Source organism: Nansenia antarctica (assembly GCF_963989245.1).
Source record: "Nansenia antarctica genome assembly, chromosome: 1".
In the NCBI taxonomy this organism is placed as follows: domain Eukaryota; kingdom Metazoa; phylum Chordata; class Actinopteri; order Argentiniformes; family Microstomatidae; genus Nansenia; species Nansenia antarctica.
In genome coordinates this window covers 2,590,389-2,612,459 of record NC_137674.1, presented here as the reverse complement: position 1 = coordinate 2,612,459, position 22,071 = coordinate 2,590,389, and the positions used below count along the sequence as shown (strand labels likewise).

At 47.4% G+C, this 22,071-nt stretch overlaps 1 protein-coding gene across 1 annotated transcript in view; it reads left to right on the top strand.

The window, feature by feature from the left end:
• Positions 1-1,530: 1,530 nt before the first annotated feature.
• plpp4 (phospholipid phosphatase 4) overlaps positions 1,531-22,071 on the top strand; it is a gene marked incomplete at both ends in the record, with an annotated part of 76,819 nt that continues 56,278 nt past the window's right edge. Inside the window, one exon of the mRNA XM_080537048.1 lies at positions 1,531-1,619. Within this exon, the coding sequence (XP_080393174.1) occupies positions 1,531-1,619 (89 nt within the window). The remainder of the gene's footprint in view (positions 1,620-22,071) is intronic.

The following is a 22,071-nucleotide window of genomic DNA, read 5'->3' as shown; positions in this document are numbered from 1 at the left end:
TTGTATTTAGAGAACTGAATTGTATTTTGAGAAAAACTGAATTGTATTTAGAGAACTGAATTGTATTTAGAGAACTGAATTGTATTTTGAGAACTGAATTGTATTTTGAGAAATGAATTGTATTTTGAGAAGAACTGAATTGTATTTTGAGAAAAACCGAATTGTATTTAGAGAAACTGAATTTGAAAACTGAATGAAAATAATTAAAACTGAATTGAATACAATTCAATCTGTCGAATACAATTCAGTTTGTGCTCAGATTCAATTCAATCTGTCAAATACAATTCAATTTCTGCTGGCACTAAAACAGCTCCATAAAGTACATTCAACATTTTCCATAAACGATTGAAGTCTACTTGATTAAACCATGTTTAACAAAAGGAATATGAATTAATTGTGTTGCATATAGTGATTTCTTTTTTTTTGTAAATTCAAAGACCTGCTATTTCCCATGTTTTCAGTGTGGGTTGTCAGATGGAAATAGGATAATACTTTATTGCATTAGGTTTACCTAAACTGTATGGAAGTACAGAGTAATAGTTGTGGTATGCTATGGTACAACATTGTACTTTTATTCTGGTTTATTCTTAATACTACTTCTATTCTGGTATACCTACAACAGGGGTGAATAGGGGTGAAGGCCAGAACTACTGACATTAATAATCCATCATTGTCGATGACTGTCGGGTAGACCTGTGTCTGTGTCTGTGTCTGTGTCTGTGTCTGTGTGTGTGTGTGTGTGTGTGTGTGTGTGTGTGTGTGTGTGTGTGTGTGTGTGTGTGTGTGTGTGTGTCTGTGTGTGTGTGTGTGTGTGTGTGTGTGTGTGTGTGTGTGTGTGTGTGTGTGTGTGTGTGTGTGTGCGTGTGTGTGAGTGTGAAAGGGAGAGAGAGAGAGAGATCCACACAGCGTCATCTGTGCCTTTCTCCCTCCTTTTCCTTCTCTCTCTCTCTCTCTCTCTCTCTCTCTCTCTCTCTCTCTCTCTCCCTCTCTCTCTCTCTCTCTCTCTCTCTCTCTCTCTCTCTCTCTCTCTCTCTCTCTCTCTCTCTCTCTCTCTCTCTCTCTCTCTCTCTCTCTCTCTCTCCCTCGTATCTCTCACCACACTAGTCTCCTAGGTGCCCTCATGTGGCCATCGCCCGCGTCTCCCGGCGTCTCCCCGCGTCTCCCGGCGGCTCTCTAACCTAATTGAGTAATTGATCGAACGATCAAAGGAGACTTACGTGCAATAAAGGAGAGGGGCAATAAAGAAAAACACCTCCTGTCCTGGGGGGGCAAGAAGTCTGTGGACAGTCAGTGGAGAGGGGAGGAGAGGAGAGGAGAGGAGAGGAAGGAATCTATCTGTTAGGTGACCACCGAGTCCCGCCAGACGCGCACGACCATGTGTAGTTAAGGGGAACTGCTTCTCCCGAGGCGTCAGAACCCTGAACTAGGTCCAGTCGATAGGGGGATTACCAAAGTGACCAAAGATCTGCTGACCCGATCGTCTGTTTTTTTTTCCACCGCACGGATTTGTTTCCAAGAGTCTCTATGAATATGAATATTTCACCTCCGGACCGGAGGAAAAGTATGCGCGTCCTGGCGCTGGAGATCGGCATACGAGTCCTGCTGTTTGGAGTTTTCGTGTAAGTAGAACACCTTCTACCAGACACAAGTGCAAGAGATGTGCTACTGTATATTATATAAATATATGAGTATATTAATTCTAAAACGAACGCTCATCATTTCATATCTCTTGTGGCTGTGATCACTGATTCATCCCCCCATGCGATGTACTAATTACTCACTCTACTCGCTATAATAAACCTCTATGACTCTAAGTTCTGTTATTATCAGATATTAGGTCTGTCTATTAGGTCTGCATTTTCTTCTCCGTCACAGTTGGATTGAAACATTAGAAGCCTTTCATGTAATTCATTTGAGATGTAAAAGCCCCCCCCCCCCCCCCCCCCCCCGGACCCCCGTTACTGAATGTTTCGCCCTGACGGATGACATGACTGACCGGCCGCCATGCGAGAGCAAAGGTCCGGTCGCCAGTGTCGTGGTGCTGAAAGGACAGCTCCTGACGTTAGAATTATAAGGTTCTATCTCCATTTTTGTCAAAATTGAGTTTTTTACATAATCTGATCCATTAGGTGTTTATTAATGCCTGTGTGGTGTTATTTTTTAAAATGTTGACATTTTTGAGTTAGTAATTCATAAAATACAAAGGTTCCATCTCACAAAACATAACGGAATGTTACAAACTTTGACGCTCAATATCTCTGAACTGCCCTAAACGGAGATAGAACCTTATCATTCTAAACTGAGATAGAACCTTATCATAGTACTGTATCATAATATGTACAATATTGTCTCCACTAGTCTACAGCAGTCGAACCTGAATGAAATATGAGCTGCATCTTTGTAGTCTTATTCATTGATTTTCTGCTCGAAATTATCCCAGAAGCTTTGAGCCCTTATCGAATATGACTCACCTCACTTCCTGTGTCATCCAGCCACTTAATGAAGCTCACTTCAGATTGGGAGAGTACGTATATCTGCTACGTCTGCCTGTTGTGTTATTGATCTCTGTTCATGGGGAAGTGGCCTCGCTATCGTCCATATACCCAGATACAGCCTGATATACCTGTCTATGCCAGCCTAGAGGGATATACCTGTCTATATACCAGTCTAGAGGGATATACCTGTCTATGCCAGCCTAGAGGGATATACCTGTCTATAACAGCCTAGAGGGATATACCTGTCTATGCCAGCCTAGAGGGATATACCTGTCTATACCAGTCTACAGTGATGTACCAGTCAGTCTACAGTGATGTACCAGTCAGTCTACAGTGATGTACCAGTCTACAGTGATGTACCAGTCAGTCTACAGTGATGTACCAGTCAGTCTACAGTGATGTACCAGTCAGTCTACAGTGATGTACCAGTCTACAGTGATGTACCAGTCTACAGTGATGTACCAGTCAGTCTACAGTGATGTACCAGTCAGTCTACAGTGATGTACCAGTCAGTCTACAGTGATGTACCAGTCAGTCTACAGTGATGTACCAGTCTACAGTGATGTACCAGTCAGTCTACAGTGATGTACCAGTCAGTCTACAGTGATGTACCAGTCAGTCTACAGTGATGTACCAGTCTACAGTGATGTACCAGTCAGTCTACAGTGATGTACCAGTCAGTCTACAGTGATATGCCAGTCTACAGTGATGTACCAGTCTACAGTGATGTACCAGTCAGTCTACAGTGATGTACCAGTCAGTCTACAGTGATGTACCAGTCAGTCTACAGTGATGTACCAGTCAGTCTACAGTGATGTACCAGTCTACAGTGATGTACCAGTCAGTCTACAGTGATGTACCAGTCAGTCTACAGTGATGTACCAGTCTACAGTGATGTACCAGTCTACAGTGATGTACCAGTCTACAGTGATGTACCAGTCTACAGTGATGTACCAGTCAGTCTACAGTGATGTACCAGTCTACAGTGATGTACCAGTCTACAGTGATGTACCAGTCTACAGTGCTTCAGGCTATAAATAAGCACAATCAGTTGATGAATGTTGGCTAACGAGGTGTTGGAGGTTGGAGTGTTTCTGATATCATAATAGGGGATATAATAGGGTAGTTAACTTGATGCATGTTCACTGCTGCGTAATCAGGGGTCTTGGTAACGACTGTCATTGAGCCACACATCTAGCCCTGATTTTATTATTTCAACAAATTCATGATGGTGGTTTGTGTGTGTGTGAGTGTGTGTGTGTGTGTGTGTGTGTGTGTCAGTGTGTGTGTGTCTGTCTGTCTGTGTGTGTGTGTGTGTGTGTGTGTGTGTGTCTGGGTGTCAGTGTGTGTGTGTGTGTGTGTGTGTGTGTGTGTGTGTGTGTGTGCGTGCGTGTGCGTGCCTGTGAGGCAGTCCACCCCTCTTTTCTATTTGTAGTTGACTGCTGTCCCCAGTAAACATGATCAAATTACTTCTTCATCACTGCTACCACCCTGGCTGCTGTGTTGACTGTCTCATTCTAATGGATTATGATCTAATAACTCTAAGACCAATTAACTTTCCTTTGTTATAGAGCCTCAACCATAGTCACAGATGCAAACACACATGCACACTCTCATACACACACACACACACACGCACACGCACACGCACACGCACACACACACACACGCACACACACTCACACACACACACACACACACACACACACACACACACACACACACACGCACACACCTACACACCTACACACACACTTTCGTTTTTTGCCCTTTTATTTGACCATGCCAACCATGTTTCCAGAATTATCAACGAACCTGCGTTCCTGAGTACAGTGACAGTTTCATGTGTTCCAGACTGCACCATCACAGCCGTTCTGATTGGTTGAAGACATGTTGTGGCCCTCCCACCATCTCAGTTCATCATTGACTCACTGTAAGAGGAGCAAGGAAAGTTGATATGCACATCGCTCACATTAGATTGTGCAAGTAGTTTCAGAGGGAACTCTTACTCCTTGTGTAGTTGGGCAAACTGGGATTGAATGTAGTATCATCTACAAAGCAACATGGCTTAGACTTAAACCCTCAGGGTTCAAAGAACGAGGCATGGCAGGTGTTTTCGACAACACCGGCATGTTGTGTAATATGATTTTTATCTCCCCTAAACTGAGGTCTAATGCAATTCCTTGAACCTGGTAGAATATTGCTCTGTAGCATAATCCCCCTTCGCCAGATTAGGGCTCCAACTCTCTAGCCCTCTATTCATATTCGACACAGACCCACTTGGCTACGTCAACATAATTGGGGTCAAGTGATCCTGGTGACCTTATGCTGACGATAAGGGGAACGTGTGTTATTAAGGCCTTTAAAAAATAAAAATAAACGACTGGCCTCGCTTGTGTGTCTTGTTTAGGAAAGAAACCACAATTTAGCTACTGCAAACACTTTTTTATATCAAGGGCTTGTTATAGTTCAGAATATGACTGGCAGTATATCTTTTGATAATGTATGATATGGTGTTTAATTGTCAATTGTGCATTGCGTTGCTTATTTGCAACTTTGGGTTATCTAAGAAAGGTTTTTCATTGTCATTAAGTCCTTCATCCATTTTCTCAGTAGAGTCTTTGATCTAAAACCACATCACGAGAGACATTTATACATTATCATACATGAAAAATATTCAAAGCATTGTCTTTGACACTTCTACCATCTTTTGCGAGGTAAAGATATGTACACCCAGAAAGGCAATTCTATGTCTGACACTATCACTATCCAACACTTGACTACTAAACTCCCTGACTGCTAGCTTCCCACTTAAGGTTCCCACTTCCTACCCTGCTTTGAACCGTCACTATTTTTCTGTAGAAGAACTAAACTGTTTCTATGCATTATTCACATGCCGGAGCTCTCAAAGGACACCTGCGTTACTCGGGAGTGACTTCTTGTGTGTTACTAGGGACTCAGTGACTTCCTGTGTGTCTGCCCCGGTCCTGTTGTCTTCCTGGCTCTGTGTTCGCGGCCTTGACCAATGCCATGTCGAGATTGGGTGACATTGGGGAGTCACTCTTGTCCCTGAGGGCTTTCACCCTCCCTACTAGTGCCTTACAGCCACAGTCCTCACGGTCCACACAAGCGTCACAGTTGAATAGCTCCCCAGAATCTAGGGAAAGTTCAATTTAAATGGAAATTAATCTGTGACATTTAACAATGTCGAAAAACAAAGACATGAAACAGGAACACATTGGAGAGATGATTAATTGTTTGCATTGTGTCGCTGGTGCTAATATGAAGGAAGAGAGGATAATGAGATTGTTGCCATTTCATTTCCAATGATAGCCATAGAAAACAACAGCGAGATTAGAGAACAAGTACAGTGATGTCTTCCTTGAGTGGCTCCAAGGCATCCGCCTGTGTTCTCAACCAATCAACACATTCACAAAGTGTCGATGTTCACCATCAGTCACGCAGCGCAGTTATTGTTTAATTCATTATGGTGGCTATTGAGCTTATGGATAATACGTCCCGTTTGTTTGAATCCCAGCTCAAGTCGGGGCTGCAATTCTGAGGGGTTTGTGTCATATTCTACTAGGGCAGTGTCATATTCAGGCATTTTCATCATAAATCACATTTTACCCCATTATACCCCCACATCAATAAAGAAACCAAGCTGACAATATCCACGATATAGAATGATAGAGAGTGAGATGGATTTCAGTGTGTGTGAGAGAGAGGGGGGGGGGGGGGGGGTAATAGTGAGAGGGAGATGTAAATTGAAGTGAAGGGGAAAAATAAATAAGAAGAGGGATGGAAAATAGTTTTCATGAAATCACAAAATGTATACAAATGCCCAGACTACCCCTGAATACAGAGATATATAACAGAGATATATAACAGAGATATAAACAGAGATATAAACAGAGATATAAACAGAGATATATAACAGAGATATATAACAGAGATATAAACAGAGTTATACAAAAAATAGCAGGTGCAGAAGATTGAGTGATGGGTGGGATAGGCCAGTAGTTGTGGGGTGGCTGTGGCTCTGCTGGTAGAGCCGGTCGTCTAATGATCGCAAGGTCGGAAGCTCGGCGGTACAAACCCTGGCTGGCCATGTGTCGAAGTGTCCTTGAGTGAGGCACTGAACCCCTAATTGCTCCATGCTCTATCATGGACATTCTCACGGACACATGCAACTGTTTCTCAACCCTCTAATGTTTTTCCAAACCTTCCCTGTTGGCTGCTTACTGTCTGTCCCATGCATGCCTGTTGACTTCCTGTGTGTCCACATTTGCATACTGTATGTATGCTAATCTTTAATTCTGTTAGTGTGCATTTGTTGTGCAGGTTTATGTGGATGTGTGACGCTGTCCTTTTAACTTATAACTGATGCTGTGACTGTATGTAAGTGGAGTGTTATGCACACCTTGAAACTGGAAAGCCAAATGTGGTGGAACCCCAGAGAAACAGAGACAGAGGCCAGGAGAATATATAATGATTTATTATGGAAAATATAAACAAAGAAATAGGCCCTACACTAACTAGTGGAAAAACAAACAAAAGGTGTGATGCAGGCGATAGTTATGGGGTGTGTAAATATACTATGTGTGTGTGCGTGTATGAGGTCAGGGGTGTTGTATTATGTGTTGCGATACTACCCTAGTGAGCAAAGTCCGAGATCCTTTTCGGGTCAGGGAGAGTGATCCATGAGAGAGTAGTCCAGAGGGGAGTCCAGGGGTCGAGCCAGGGAGAGAAATCCAAATGAGAGAAGTCAGAGGGGTCCATACAGAAAGTTATGTTCAAGCGTTGGATCTCTGTCTGTAGCAGGGTTAAGTAGGCGGCTGTCCAGGTGGTGATTGGGACAGCTGGGCTGAACGGTAATAGCCCACACCTGCTGCAAACAGAGCCAGAGACCCGGCCCACTCAATCCGGCCGGGAGGGGGCGCCAGAACGAGGCTCACGGGGGCGTGTCAGATTAGGAGGCACAACAGTACCCCCCTCCTCAGGGGAGGCACCGGACGACGGACCCAGGGCCCCGGGGTTGGCTCGGTAGAAATCCTCCAATAAGGACGGGTCGGCGAGATAGGACGCAGGCACCCAAGTCCGGTCCTCGGGCCCGTAGCCAACCCAGTCCACTAGGTATTGAAACCCGCGACCCCGGCGGCGGACCTCCAGTAGTTTGTTTACCGTCCATACCGGGTCCCCATCATCCAGGACACGGGGCGGCGGCGGAGCCGGGCTGGGGGAAGACAAAGGGCTGGCGGCCACAGGTTTAAGCTGGGAGACATGGAACACCGGGTGTATTTTGAGGGAGGGAGGAAGGGTCAAACGTACCGCCGTGGGGTTGATGATACGGTCCACGGGATAGGGACCAACGTACCGGGGGTTGAGTTTCCGGGTGGAGGTTTGGGAGGTCTGGAGGGGCAGGTCCCGGGCCAACAGCCAAACCCTCTGACCTGGCTGGTAGTCAGGGGCTGGCACCCTCCGCCGGGCGCGCTCGGTGGCGCGGAGCAACGCCGCCCTGGCGGTCCTCCACACGTTGCGACACCGGCGGAGATGGGCCCTGGTGGTTGGGACCGCCACCTCCAGCTCCTGTTGGGGAAACAGAGGGGGTTGGTAACCCAGGGAACATTCGAATGGGGACATACCAGTGGCGGCGCTCTCCATAGTGTTGAGGGAGTACTCCACCCACGGCAGGTATTTCGCCCAGGATGAGGGATTGTGGGCGGAGACACATCGGAGAGCGGCTTCCAGAGCCTGGTTGGCACGCTCGGCCTGCCCATTGGACTGAGGGTGGTACCCGGAGGTGAGACTGGTGGTGGCCCCAATGCCTCTGCAGAAGGCCCGCCAGACCTTGGAGACGAACTGGGGGCCCCGGTCAGAAACCACATCCGAGGGGATCCCGTGGAGGCGTACGACGTGGAGAGTTAGGAGGTCCGCCGTCTCGGCCGCTGTGGGCAGTTTCGGGAGGGGAACGAAGTGGACCGCCTTGGAGAACCGGTCCACGATGGTGAGAATGGTGTCGCACCCCTGGGAGACAGGGAGCCCAGTAACAAAGTCCACGGCGATGTGCGACCACGGTCGGCTGGGCACCGGGAGAGGCTGCAGGAGACCCGCAGGAGGCCGATGGGAGGCCTTACTACGGGCGCACACCGTACAGGCGGCCACAAACTCCCTGGTGTCCCCCCTGAGATTGGGCCACCAGAACCTCCTCCCGATGAATGCCGCCGTCCGCCGCTCGCCGGGGTGGCAAGCGAAGCAGCTGGAGTGGCCCCACTCCAACACCCTGGCTCGGACAGCTGTAGGCACAAACAAACGGTTAGGGGGTCCGGTCCTAGGGTCTGGTTCAGCCCGCTGAGCCTGTCTCACCAAAGCCTCGACGGGCCAGGTTACGAACCCCACCACCCGGGACGGGGACAGGATGGTATCTCCCCTCTCAGCGACACCCGAATCCGCCTTGGGGAACTGGCGGGAGAGAGCATCAGCTTTGACGTTCTTGGAGCCGGGACGGTAGGTAAGGGTGAAGTCGAAACGACTAAAAAAAAGAGCCCAGCGGGCTTGTCGAGAGTTGAGCCTCTTGGCGGACCCAAGGTAAGTGAGGTTCCTATGGTCAGACCACACCAGGAACGGTAGTTTGGCTCCCTCCAGCCAGTGTCTCCACTCCCTCAGGGCCTCGTGAACCGCCAGCAGCTCCTTGTTGCCCACGTCGTAATTTTGGGCCGCGGGTTCGTAGCGCCGAGAGAAGTAGGCGCAAGGGTGTATCTTCTGGTCCTCCCCCGATCGTTGAGAGAGGACCCCCCCGATCCCCGTGTCCGAAGCATCTACCTCTACAATGAACTGTCTCTCGGGGTCGGGGTGGATCAGCACTGGCGCGGAGGAGAACAGGTGTTTTAGTGTGCCGAAAGCGGTCTCAGCAGCGGCGGTCCAGCAGAAAGGCCGTGAGGTGGAGGTAAGCGCAGTGAGCGGCGCTGCGACCTGGCTGAACCCTTTAATGAACCGCCTCACAAATCCCGCGAACCCCAGGAAGCGTCTAAGTTGTGTCCGGTCCGTGGGCTGAGGCCACTCCACGACGGCCTTGACCTTGGCAGGGTCCGCCCGCATCTGTCCGTCCTCCACCACATTACCCAGGTAGGTGACCGAGCTGGTGTGGAAAACGCACTTCTCCCCCTTCACGAATAAGCGGTTCTCCAGGAGCCTCTGCAGGACTAGCCGGACGTGCTGGTGGTGCTCCTCCACGGGCCGAGAAAAAATAAGAATGTCGTCAAGGTACACAACAACAAAAATGTTTAACATGTCCCGAAGGACATCGTTGACCAGGGCCTGGAAAATAGCAGGGGCATTAGATAGACCAAAAGGCATGACGCGGTATTCAAAATGGCCGAGGTGGGTGTTAAACCCGGTCTTCCACTCGTCCCCCTCCCTGATGCGGACTAGATGGTAGGCGTTACGTAGGTCCAGCTTGGTGAATACCTTGGCATGGGTGAGGGGTTCGAAGGTGGAGTCAAGTCAAGAGTCAAGAGTCACTTTATTGTCCCATCACTGGGAAATTTGTATTGGGCTTACACCCCACAGCAGCCAACAAAGAGCAACAGACAATACAGGATATTAGCACACAAACAGAAGGCAGACCTGATTAAAACAAGGGTGGAAATAAAATGATAAGCAAGATAAGTTACATTCATCTGGTGCAGTTTAAAAGTTTAACAGAAACGGGAATAAAAGAATTTTTAAATCTATTTAATCTAGCGCGAGGGACTCTGAACCTCCTCCCAGAGGGCAGCAGTTCATACTCTGCATGTAGGACATGGGAGGGATTCATGAGAATTCTACTAGCCTGTCTGAGAGTAGCCTGTTCAAAAATAGACTGCAGGGATGAGTGGTCTTTCACCCCTATGATCTTCCATGCAGTTAATGAGGGGAAGTGGATAACGGTTCTTTACAGAAATGTCATTCAGAGCCCGAAAATCAATGCAAGGTCTGAGCCCACCGTCCTTCTTGGATACGAAGAAGAATCCAGCCGCGAGGGGAGAGGAGGAGGGCTGGATGATACCAGAGTTGATGGACTCCGTAATGTAGTTACGCATCGCCTCCTTTTCAGGGAGTGAGAGGCTGTAAAGTCTACCTTTAGGAAGGGTGGCACCAGGCAGGAGGTCTATAGGACAGTCATACGGGCGATGGGGTGGAAGGGAGAGTGCCTCGTCCTTGCTGAACACCTGGGCTAGGTCGTGGTAGATGTGAGGAACCCCGGTGAGGTCAGGCGGAGTGATCTTAGACTTGGGGTCGCTAGAGGGAGACAGGGCGGAGCGAAGGCAGGAGGCGTAACACGTACCTCTCCAGCCTAGGATCTGGCCCGAAGCCCAGGAGATGTGAGGTTCATGTCTCTCGAGCCAGGGTCTACCCAGCACCAGGGGAGACGTGGGGATCTGAAGGACAAAGAACCGGATCTCCTCTGTATGATTCCCGGAGATCGTAAGAGATATAAGCCCAGTGGTGTGGGTGATAGTTCCTAGGGAACGGCCATCAATGGCCCTAGGCATGATGGGGCGGTCTAGAAGGACTAGGGGAATGCCCGCCTGGTGGACTAAGTTTTCATCGATTAGACAACCATCAGCCCCGGAGTCGATGAGGGCGCTGACAGACAGGGTGTCCTTCCCCCAGGTGAGAGTGGCAGGGAATAGGCGACTGGGGGTGACCTGGGACTGAGAGAGAGAGGTGTTGCTCACCAGTATGCCCCCTACTGGTGAGCTGGGTCTTTTGGCCGGACAGGACACGCCCGGATGATGTGCCCCTCCTTGCCGCAGTACAGGCACTGCTTGTTGAGAAGCCTCCGTTCTCGCTCCTCTCGCGAGAGCCGAGAGCGTCCGATCTCCATGGGCTCCCCAGCCCCGGAAGTAGCCACGAGAGGAGGAGGCAGCATGGGCAGAGAAGGGGGCGGGGTCGTTCCGGCGCGATAGGTAGTGGGGCGCGTGACAGCTCGCTGGACGCGGTCGGTGCGTCGTACCTGGAGGCGTGCATCCATCCTAAGGGCCAGGGTAATCAGCTCATTAAGGGTGCCGGGATCGTCGCGCACCAACAGGTCCTTGATGGAATCATGTAACCCCTTGTGGAAAAGGCTGAGGAGGGCTCCGTCATTCCAGCCTGTCTCCGTGGCTAGAGTACGGAACTCGACCATGTACTCGGCTACAGAGCGGGAACCCTGGGAGATGGCTAACAAGCGGCCGGTTACATCCTGCCCGTCCTGGGGGTGGTCGAACACGAACCGGAACTCCGCTTTAAACAGGGGGTAATCCGTGGAGTATCTTGAACTGCTCCCGACAGCGGCTATGGCCCATTTGAGCGCTTTGTCAGCGAGTAGAGACATGATAAACGCTACCTTGGCCCCGTCGGAGGAGTACTTGGAAGGCTGGTGCGTAAATACTAATTCGCACTGGGTCAGAAAACCCCGACAACAGTCAAAGTCACCATGGAATGGAGCGGGGCTGACTAACCTGGGTTCCCAGTGAGCGACAGGAGGATAGAGCGAAACGGGGTTCACAGGATCGACCGGGGGATTAGTCATCTGCCCAGATATGGAACTCGTGTCAGGGGGTGGTCTGCTGCCAGCGGCGATGAGGTCCAGAGAACGCTGGATGGAGGCGAGAGACCCGGACAGGGCGTCCATCTTCGTCTCGAGACTATTTACAACCCCGACGGTGGCACGGGTGGTATTCTCCAGTACGGCTATCTGGCCTTGGACCGTGGGGAAGGCCTTCTGGAGCTCGGCCTGCAGACTGGTAAGTTGCATAGCATGGCTATTTACTTCTCTGCGTAAATCTACGACTAATGGGAGAACCCCAATACCCGGGGAACCACCCTTGTTCTCTGGAGTTCCACCTTGGCTCATAATGGCTTGAACATACTGTTATGCACACCTTGAAACTGGAAAGCCAAATGTGGTGGAACCCCAGAGAAACAGAGACAGAGGCCAGGAGAATATATAATGATTTATTATGGAAAATATAAACAAAGAAATAGGCCCTACACTAACTAGTGGAAAAACAAACAAAAGGTGTGATGCAGGCGATAGTTATGGGGTGTGTAAATATACTATGTGTGTGTGCGTGTATGAGGTCAGGGGTGTTGTATTATGTGTTGCGATACTACCCTAGTGAGCAAAGTCCGAGATCCTTTTCGGGTCAGGGAGAGTGATCCATGAGAGAGTAGTCCAGAGGGGAGTCCAGGGGTCGAGCCAGGGAGAGAAATCCAAATGAGAGAAGTCAGAGGGGTCCATACAGAAAGTTATGTTCAAGCGTTGGATCTCTGTCTGTAGCAGGGTTAAGTAGGCGGCTGTCCAGGTGGTGATTGGGACAGCTGGGCTGAACGGTAATAGCCCACACCTGCTGCAAACAGAGCCAGAGACCCGGCCCACTCAATCCGGCCGGGAGGGGGCGCCAGAACGAGGCTCACGGGGGCGTGTCAGATTAGGAGGCACAACATGGAGGAGGTGTTGGAGGTGTTGGAGATGTCTGTTTGTTTGTTTCTATCTGTTAACTGGGCTGGAAATGCTTGGATGTGTTGCCGCTGTCTGTTGTGTGTGTTCTTTTGTTTTTAATATGTAACCTGATTTCTTTTTAGCCCCTATCCCCCACCCCCCAAGAGGCATTTGTCCCTTGCCAGGCCGCCAATGTAAATAAGAATGAGTTCTTATTTAGTGGTTAAATAAACCTTTGACCCCTTTCTGACCCCTAATTGCTATGTTTCTCTCCTCACTTCTACACAAACATCTGGTATGTGGCAAGCTTTCTGGCACATAATGGCTGACGTGCAGAATTTCAACAATCTTCACCTTACCTTATCTTGACCTAAAAAAGTGTCAAAGAGCCTCAGGAGACGGTGGGACAAAAGGAATGAGAATGAGGCCTCAGAGTTTTGAAGTCAATGCTGTTTGAACTCGCACTTTGAATTATGCAGTTCCTTCGTGCTCTAGTTGGAGAAGATCTATTAGCAGGAGGCTTCCAATCAGTCATGAGAGCACATTGTCCTTTTTTTCTAAGTATTGCAATTCTTCTTTTTAACCCTCAATATGGATGGCAGAAATGGTCAGAGAGAGAGAGAGAGAGAGGGGGGGGGAGGGGGGGGGAGAGAGAGAGGGAGAGAGAGAGAGAGAGAGATGGAGAGGGAGAGGGAGAGAGAGAGAGGGAGGGAGAGAAAACTGCATCTTGCTAGAAGGAGAAGGTCTCAAGCAGGGGCAGGATGGCCAGCAGTGTGTGACACCACAGGAAGTGCCTCTGACATTTCAATCTGTGCACTCGTTCTACAGTATCTTTAGACTACGGCCCAATCCTATTTCTCATTTTTACCCCTATCCCCTCGTTTTGGAGTGCCACTCACTTTTCGGCTCGAGTTACCAAGGGGAGTGGTTGAAATCTGCCCCTATGAACAACCCTTCAAGACCCTGATACGTCATCAGTAGTATCATAGAAAAACATGCACACTCGCGATTCATTCACAACTTACAAGTTTCACGCTATCAGATCAAACAAGTCATCAAATAAAAAATAAAAACGCTTCATTACCAGGCCAGTTCATGACAGAATAGCGGCGCTCTGTAGGCTAGCAACCGTGCTCCTACCCTGCCAGTCTGGACTGATATTAGAGGAGAGGTAACAACCCTGCTCCTACCCTGCCAGTCTGATATTAGAGGAGAGGTAACAACCCTGCTCCTACCCTGCCAGTCTGATATTAGAGGAGTGGTAACAACCCTGCTCCTACCCTGCCAGTCTGATATTAGAGGAGTAACAACCCTGCTCCTACCCTGCCAGTCTGATATTAGAGGAGTGGTAACAACCGTGCTCCTACCCTGCCAGTCTGATATTAGAGGAGAGGTAACAACCCTGCTCCTACCCTGCCAGTCTGATATTAGAGGAGAGGTAACAACCCTGCTCCTACCCTGCCAGTCTGATATTAGAGGAGAGGTAACAACCCTGCTCCTACCCTGCCAGTCTGATATTAGAGGAACAGTAACAACCCTGCTCCTACCCTGCCAGTCTGATATTAGAGGAGAGGTAACAACCCTGCTCCTACCCTGCCAGTCTGATATTAGAGGAGTAACAACCCTGCTCCTACCCTGCCAGTCTGATATTAGAGGAGAGGTAACAACCCTGCTCCTACCCTGCCAGTCTGATATTAGAGGAGAGGTAACAACCCTGCTCCTACCCTGCCAGTCTGATATTAGAGGAGAGGTAACAACCCTGCTCCTACCCTGCCAGTCTGATATTAGAGGAGTAACAACCCTGCTCCTACCCTGCCAGTCTGATATTAGAGGAGAGGTAACAACCCTGCTCCTACCCTGCCAGTCTGATATTAGAGGAGAGGTAACAATCCTGCTCCTACCCTGCCAGTCTGCACTGATATTATAGGAGTGGTAACAAGCGCAACAACTTTGCTGCCGGACTTTAGTTACATTTCGGGCGTCATATGCCATCAAAGGGGGGAAATGTGACATGGAAATATGTGACAATGTGGGACTGTCATGCACAAATCAGCCTTAAAACATTGTTGTAACATTAGCTAGCTATCTAGAGATATCTGCATACTGCTTGTTATGAAGAAAAGGTCTCAATAATACATTGAAATGATATGAAACTACGATAATTCAATGGTTATCATCATTTTAAAATCTTTATTAATGAAGAAAATGACATGTGTGGGCCAAGGGGTGAATTGGGATTGGGTCCTCATCTCCCCATCCATTTGAACAGTTTCCCCCCATCACCACGCCTCCCCATCTCTTAGCTTTCCTACCCATCTCTCAGTTTCCCTACCCATCTCTTAGCTTCCCTACCCATCTCTTAGCTTCCTTACCCATCTCTTAGCTTCCCTACCCATCTCTCAGTTTCCTTACCCATCTCTTAGCTTCCCTACCCATCTCTTAGCTTCCCTACCCATCTCTCAGTTTCCTTACCCATCTCTTAGCTTCCCTACCCATCTCTCAGCTTCCCTACCCATCTCTCAGCTTCCCTACCCATCTCTTAGCTTCCCTACCCATCTCTTTGCTTCACTACCCATCTCTTAGCTTCCCTACCCATCTCTTAGCTTCCCTACCCATCTCTCAGTTTCCTTACCCATCTCTTAGCTTCCCTACCCATCTCTTAGCTTCCCTACCCATCTCTCAGTTTCCTTACCCATCTCTTAGCTTCCCTACCCATCTCTCAGCTTCCCTACCCATCTCTCAGCTTCCCTACCCATCTCTCAGCTTCCCTACCCATCTCTTAGCTTCCCTACCCATCTCTTTGCTTCACTACCCATCTCTTAGCTTCCCTACCCATCTCTTAGCTTCCCTACCCATCTCTCAGTTTCCTTACCCATCTCTTAGCTTCCCTACCCATCTCTCAGTTTCCTTACCCATCTCTCAGTTTCCTTACCCATCTCTTAGCTTCCCTACCCATCTCTCAGCTTCCCTACCCATCTCTTAGCTTCCCTACCCATCTCTTAGCTTCCCTACCCATCTCTTAGCTTCCCTACCCATCTCTCAGTTTCCTTACCCATCTCTCAGTTTCCTTACCCATCTCTTAGCTTCCCTACCCATCTCTCAGCTTCCCTACCCATCTCTCAGCTTCCCTACCCATCTCTTAGATTCCCTACCCATCTCTTAGCTTCCCTACCCATCTCTTAGCCTCCCTACCCATCTCTTAGCTTCCCTACCCATCTCTCAGTTTCCCTACCCATCACCACGCCCATCCATCTCTCAGCTTCACTCATTTTAACCTGAAAATAATATGAGGTATTCCCCTTATTTGAAATCTCTCTCGTGATCCATAAAATCCCCCCCAAATCCACATGCTCTTCTTTGACGTTGCTGCCTCTCTTGATAGTGTTTGGTGAGTTTTCTTAAAAGCTGGATACATAGGTATTTATTCATTTAATTTATAACCCTAACCCGTAACATGCATCACATGACCCCCCATCTCCTCTCTGTCGCCTTTCAAGTGTTAGAGAATTAATAAGATGTCAGTATGTGTACGTGGGAACACTTAATCACATTAGATCAGCTAGAGGTTCTGTGTGACAACATCACATGAAAAAGTATAATTACATTCGTAAGAATTTTGTTGAGGCCTTAACAATGTATTGGAGGTAAGACATACTGTATTCAACACAATTCTAACTGCATAGTGAGGGAGAGCACATTCACACTCTAAACACACATACACACACACACACACACACACACACACACACACACACACTTTCTTAGTTCATTACATTTTCCACCGAGTTCGTTCCCGTTTTGCCTGATTCATTCTCCATTGAGAGCGGAACTCTTCATGATTGTAGTGTGCATTCGTTGTCGTAATGTTGCCGCTACATTGTAGCGTTTCATTTGTGTGTGTGTGTGTGTGTGTGTGTGTGTGTGTGTGTGTGTGTGTGTGTGTGTGTCTGTGTGTGTGTGTGTGTGTGTGCACAGTGTGTGAGCGAGAAAATAATAATAAAATCATTATATTTAATTCACCATGTACATCAACAGAGACATTTTGAAACCTATCTGTATCTGTACCAAGTGCAGTGAACATGAACAGGTGTGGTGCATCCAAACATCCACATTTGAAAATGTTTTATGGGTACAACCCACCCATAAAAAACGTACTCAGTTGGAAGAGTGAGTCTCTGATGGGCTGGGACAAGTGCACTGAAGGTGTAATTCCTGATGTGGCTCTGCGCAGCACAGCTGACAGTTGTTCATCACTGAGAAAGGATCTGTATCTAGACTTCTTTCCTCAATGAGAAAGTCTGTTCACATTATGTATGGTGTTCAAAAAGAACCAGCATTCTCTGACCTTGATTCCTTCTCTGTGGAATGTTCTCCATTTTGAGGACAAAGATATAATAATAGGGAATTTGGCAGTTGGAACATGGTGAAAAAGTCGATTTTTACGATTATGATAGTGCAGATGTAATGATTTCAAATTATGTGAACGTTGAACATGTACACTGAAATCTGAAAATAGTTGAAAAAGATATATGCTTATTTGAATGTTGGTACTACATTAGAGTATGGTATGGACAACATGGGTAGTGGTGGTCTAGTGGATAGTGAGTTGGACTTGATCAGAAGGTTGTGAGTTCAAATCCCGCCTGAAACCACACCACTACTAGTGTGCCCTTGAGTAAGGCACTTAGCCCTCAGTTACTCCAGGGGGAATGTCCCTGTAATTTGTAATTGTAAATCGCTTTGGATTAAAAGCGTCTGCTAATGTCAAAATCTAAATCTAAATCTACAACATCTGTGCCAAATTTGGTGCTTTTGGAAGAATCTGAACCAAACAGCCCTTATAATGCCCTAAGGCCCCCCACTATACATCTCAAACCCGGAGATAATCGCTTTGAATCAAAACAGACGCGTTTACTACCATCACGTTAGGATCTCACAGTTCGTCCTTTTGAACACGTCCTAAAGGTTTGTTTACGAGCCATGTATCACTAACCAGTAGCCTACGAAGCGGGACGGCAGATGATACAGATACAGTGAATCCAAATTCTAAGTATTTAATGATCTGTTTGGTTGTTATATTGAGTGGGCTCTTCAACACTTAACCTTTCGTAATATGGAAGGAAAAACGAAACAGAAAACACGCTTTTTGGTTCAGTTGCGCGACTTGAGAATTGTCGACATCTGACCTTTTCACCAGACCGGGTCACATTGTCAATAACAGATGTTTCTATTCTGTCTAAAACATTTCTATCAATAATATTTCTATCACAGAGTATAGCGTTCTCATCTATGGCCTTACAGAGTATAGCCTTTTTGTCTATGGCCTTACGGAGTATAGCCTTTTTGTCTTTTCTGTGCTTGGTTGACAAAGTTTGAGTTCTGACAGGAATTCGGACTGGGTTTCAAGGATGAACTGAGAAACTATACACAGGAAGAAACATAGACGATATTCTTTGATTTAAACATTATTTATGAAACTTGTACGGAAATATGCCCATGTACTGTACAGCCTTCAGAGGACATAGTTGCACCGAAAGCGTTGGAATTTCATTTGGACATTTGGATGCTGAAGGGCGCAAGATGCCAAATGCAACTTTTATACCCCGCTCTCGCCTCTTGACATAACTTAATAACAAAGGTCAGAACTTTTCAGAAAAACATCTACATTGATCGGCCAAGGACATGTACTGCTGAAATGTTAAAATGTACTGATCTAAAATTAATGGACGTTTCAAAAACAGTGAACCATCCGAGCCAGCCTCCCCGGTCCAGCAGCAGATGATGTAATGGGTGTGATTGATCGCCCAGAAGAGTGAATTATGTATGCTGAACAGGGAGAGCCTGAGAAGGAGCACACCTCTGGAACAGACCCAGACAGACATTATACTGTAGGTGTGAGATGCCTGGGAGTGGGAGGTGACAGGGGCTGTCGGAGCCCAGGAAGCAGTGGAGAGGGGGAAATCTCTATGCTAATTTTACCTTCTCTCGCTCGCTCTACACTCATTCGTTTCTCTTTCACTCTCTCTCCACTCTCTCTCCACTCTCTCTCTCTCTCTCTCTCTCTCTCCCCAATTCTTTCACTCCTCTCTCTGTCTCTGCCTCTTGGACCCACTCCCGATCCTGCCGCTGCCAGAATCGAGCTCTTATCAGTGTGAAGGCAGAAGATAAAAGAGAAAGGACTGGTGAAAAACCGCCCTCCCTCCCCCCCCGTCCTCCCTCTGTAGTCCTGGTCTCCCAGGTCCCAGATTGGGATGACATGGCGCTGCCGGGGTGGTTGGAGATGGAGCGTCGGGAGGGTGGCTAGGCAGAGCCGGCCACATTGTTATCAGGGCCCTCGGGTCTGGCTGTCACACTAAGCGCTCGTCTTGACAGAGCCTCGGTGGTACACTTCAACACAAGCTGCAGATTGATAATACAGTCTTGCACAGCTTCGTGAAGCTCTCTGCCAAGGGCAAACTAACTAGCTGGAGTAGAGGACCCAGCAGGACTGTTTCAGAGTTAAAGAAGCGGAAGGAAGGAAGCACTTTGGTAGGATTGTCATTATTGTGTATAAACCTAATATGGGAGATTTTGAGTGTGTGTGTGTGTGTGTGTGTGTGTGAGTGTGTGTCTGTGTCTGTGTCTGTGTCTGTGTCTGTGAGTGTGCGTGTGTATATATGTGTCTGATGTGTGTGTGTGTGTCTGTGTCTCTGTCTGGTGTGAGTGTGTGTGTGTGTATGTGTGTGTGTGTACATTTTTTTTCAGTTTCAGAAACTGCTGGGACCCCACTAATGACCTGCTCTTGCTCTCTCTTGTGTGTGGGTATATGTGTGTGTGTGAGGTGGGTATGTGTGTGTGTGGTGGGTATATCTCTCCTTTGGAGAGGTCTGTGACAGACATGCCACTTGAATGAGACAGTGTTGCGGAGCCTCATTCCACATGTGATTCCACTGTCCTCTTTGGCATTTTGTGGCATGAATAATGAATATGCCCACAGTTAAGATGCTGCAGCCCTGAAGCTCCGTATCTGAGCAGAGGATCACATCAGCGTATCTGAGCAGAGGATCACACCAGCGTATCTGAGCAGAGGATCACATCAGCGTGAGCGATGGCGTCAGCGTTTAATCCCTCTCTCTCTGGTCAGCCCTGCGTGTTTACCCTCCCTCTCAGAGCGGATCAAACCTACACACAAACACACGCACATGCACATGCACGAGGAGAGCCGCACAGGCACACACATGCACGCACGTACGCACACACTAACACACTCACATACATACACATACATACACATATACACACCAGAAACACACACACACACACACACACACACACACACACTCCACCCCTGCAGGTTGCCTTCGGGAGAGCTAAGACTCTATATTGTGTGCTCACCCCCGGACACACTCCTATACTCTCACCTATGAGATTACCATATGTGAGATGTTTACCTGTGGATTTAGTTTCTTATGCCTGATAGCCTGCCTCTTTTCTATCCGTCCTTTGCTTCCGAAGCGGCTAGATATATTCAGGATTTAACCTTGAATCCTTTATTGACGCAGACGTACAGTATGTTCTAGCAGAGGTGACGTTGCGGGTATGTAATATATGAATGAAGGTATTATTCAAACACTCTCCAGGAGGAGGTAGGCGTGAATGCGTCAGAGAACTACCGTCTGCAGAATATGTCGACAGCCAAACTCATTTACATTGGCTTCACTGCAAGGTGCAAACCACTAGTTATCCTCAGAAAGGGTGGTCATGTTAGGTTTCTAAACAAGCAGAGCAGAGGTCTGAAAAATGGTCTCGTGGACAGATAAGATGAATGTTATCATGTACCTGAGGACATTTTGGAGGAAAAAGGATCCATCCAAGACCACCTAATCTGTAAAACATTGTTTAGGGATGAGTGATATGGTCTGGGCATAGCTGCCACAATAACTGCCTAATCTTAATTGATGATGCTACTGCTGACAGCAGCAGCAGGATGTGTTCTGAATAGTACCGAAATATCTCGTCAAAACAAACAAACAACTAAAGATGGCTGCAGTAACAGGCCTGGCAGAGCATCACCAGAGAAGATACCCAGCGTCTGGTGAGGTCAATGAGTCACAGACTTCAGGCAGTTATTGCATAGCAAAGGACTGGTGACCAAATACTAAACATAAGTACTTTATTTGGACATATGAATGAATGAATGAATGAATGAATGGTCTTTATTGTCATTGATATAGTACAGGTACCAAACAACGAAATTTGGGAGGGGGGGCTCGACTGGTGCTAGGAAAGAAAAAAAACTAAAAAAAACAAGAAGGGAAAGGAGCTGGTTTACATAAATAAAGGCTATGTACACTATCCACTATACTATACTATACAGATAAAACACTGTGCTGTACTCTATGCTATGCTATACCTATTCTAACATTTCCTATTTCTCTGCAACCTTATGTACCCTAGGGTTGTCATATTATACATAGTGTTAATGCACATTCATTTAGTGTCGCAGTTTGATTTGTTTCCAATATTTTTGGAGCCCTGATATAAGGGGAGTGTTTTTTAGTTTTTTAGTTTTTTATGTTGTACTTTCTCAATGTGAACCCCCCCCAAATTACGTTGAATTAAATGTTGATTGAATCTCTGGATTTCAAATCCATATACAGCTAAAAGAAAACGAAATACTTCCTATTTCCAATACTTATGGCACTCTAGCTATCCATCTATCCATCTATCTATCTATCTATCTATCTATCTATCTATCTATCTATCTATCTATCTATCTATCTATCTATCTATCTATCTATCTATCTATCTATCTCTCTCTATCTAATGGACTGACCTTATTCCAAAGCGCTTTACAACGGCCTCTCATTCACCCATTCACACACCAATGGTGGCAAGCTACCATGCAAAGCGCCGGCCCGCTCATTGGGGGCAATTTGGGGTTCAATGTCTTGCCCAAGGACACCTCGACTTGTGGCCAGCCGGGGTTTGTTTGCACCTGCAATCATTAGACACCTGCTCTACCTCCTGTACCACAGCCGCCCCTATCTATCTATCTATCTATCTATCTATCTATCTATTTATCAATCTTTCTTTCTTTCTCTCATGACCATCTTTTTTCCATTAGTC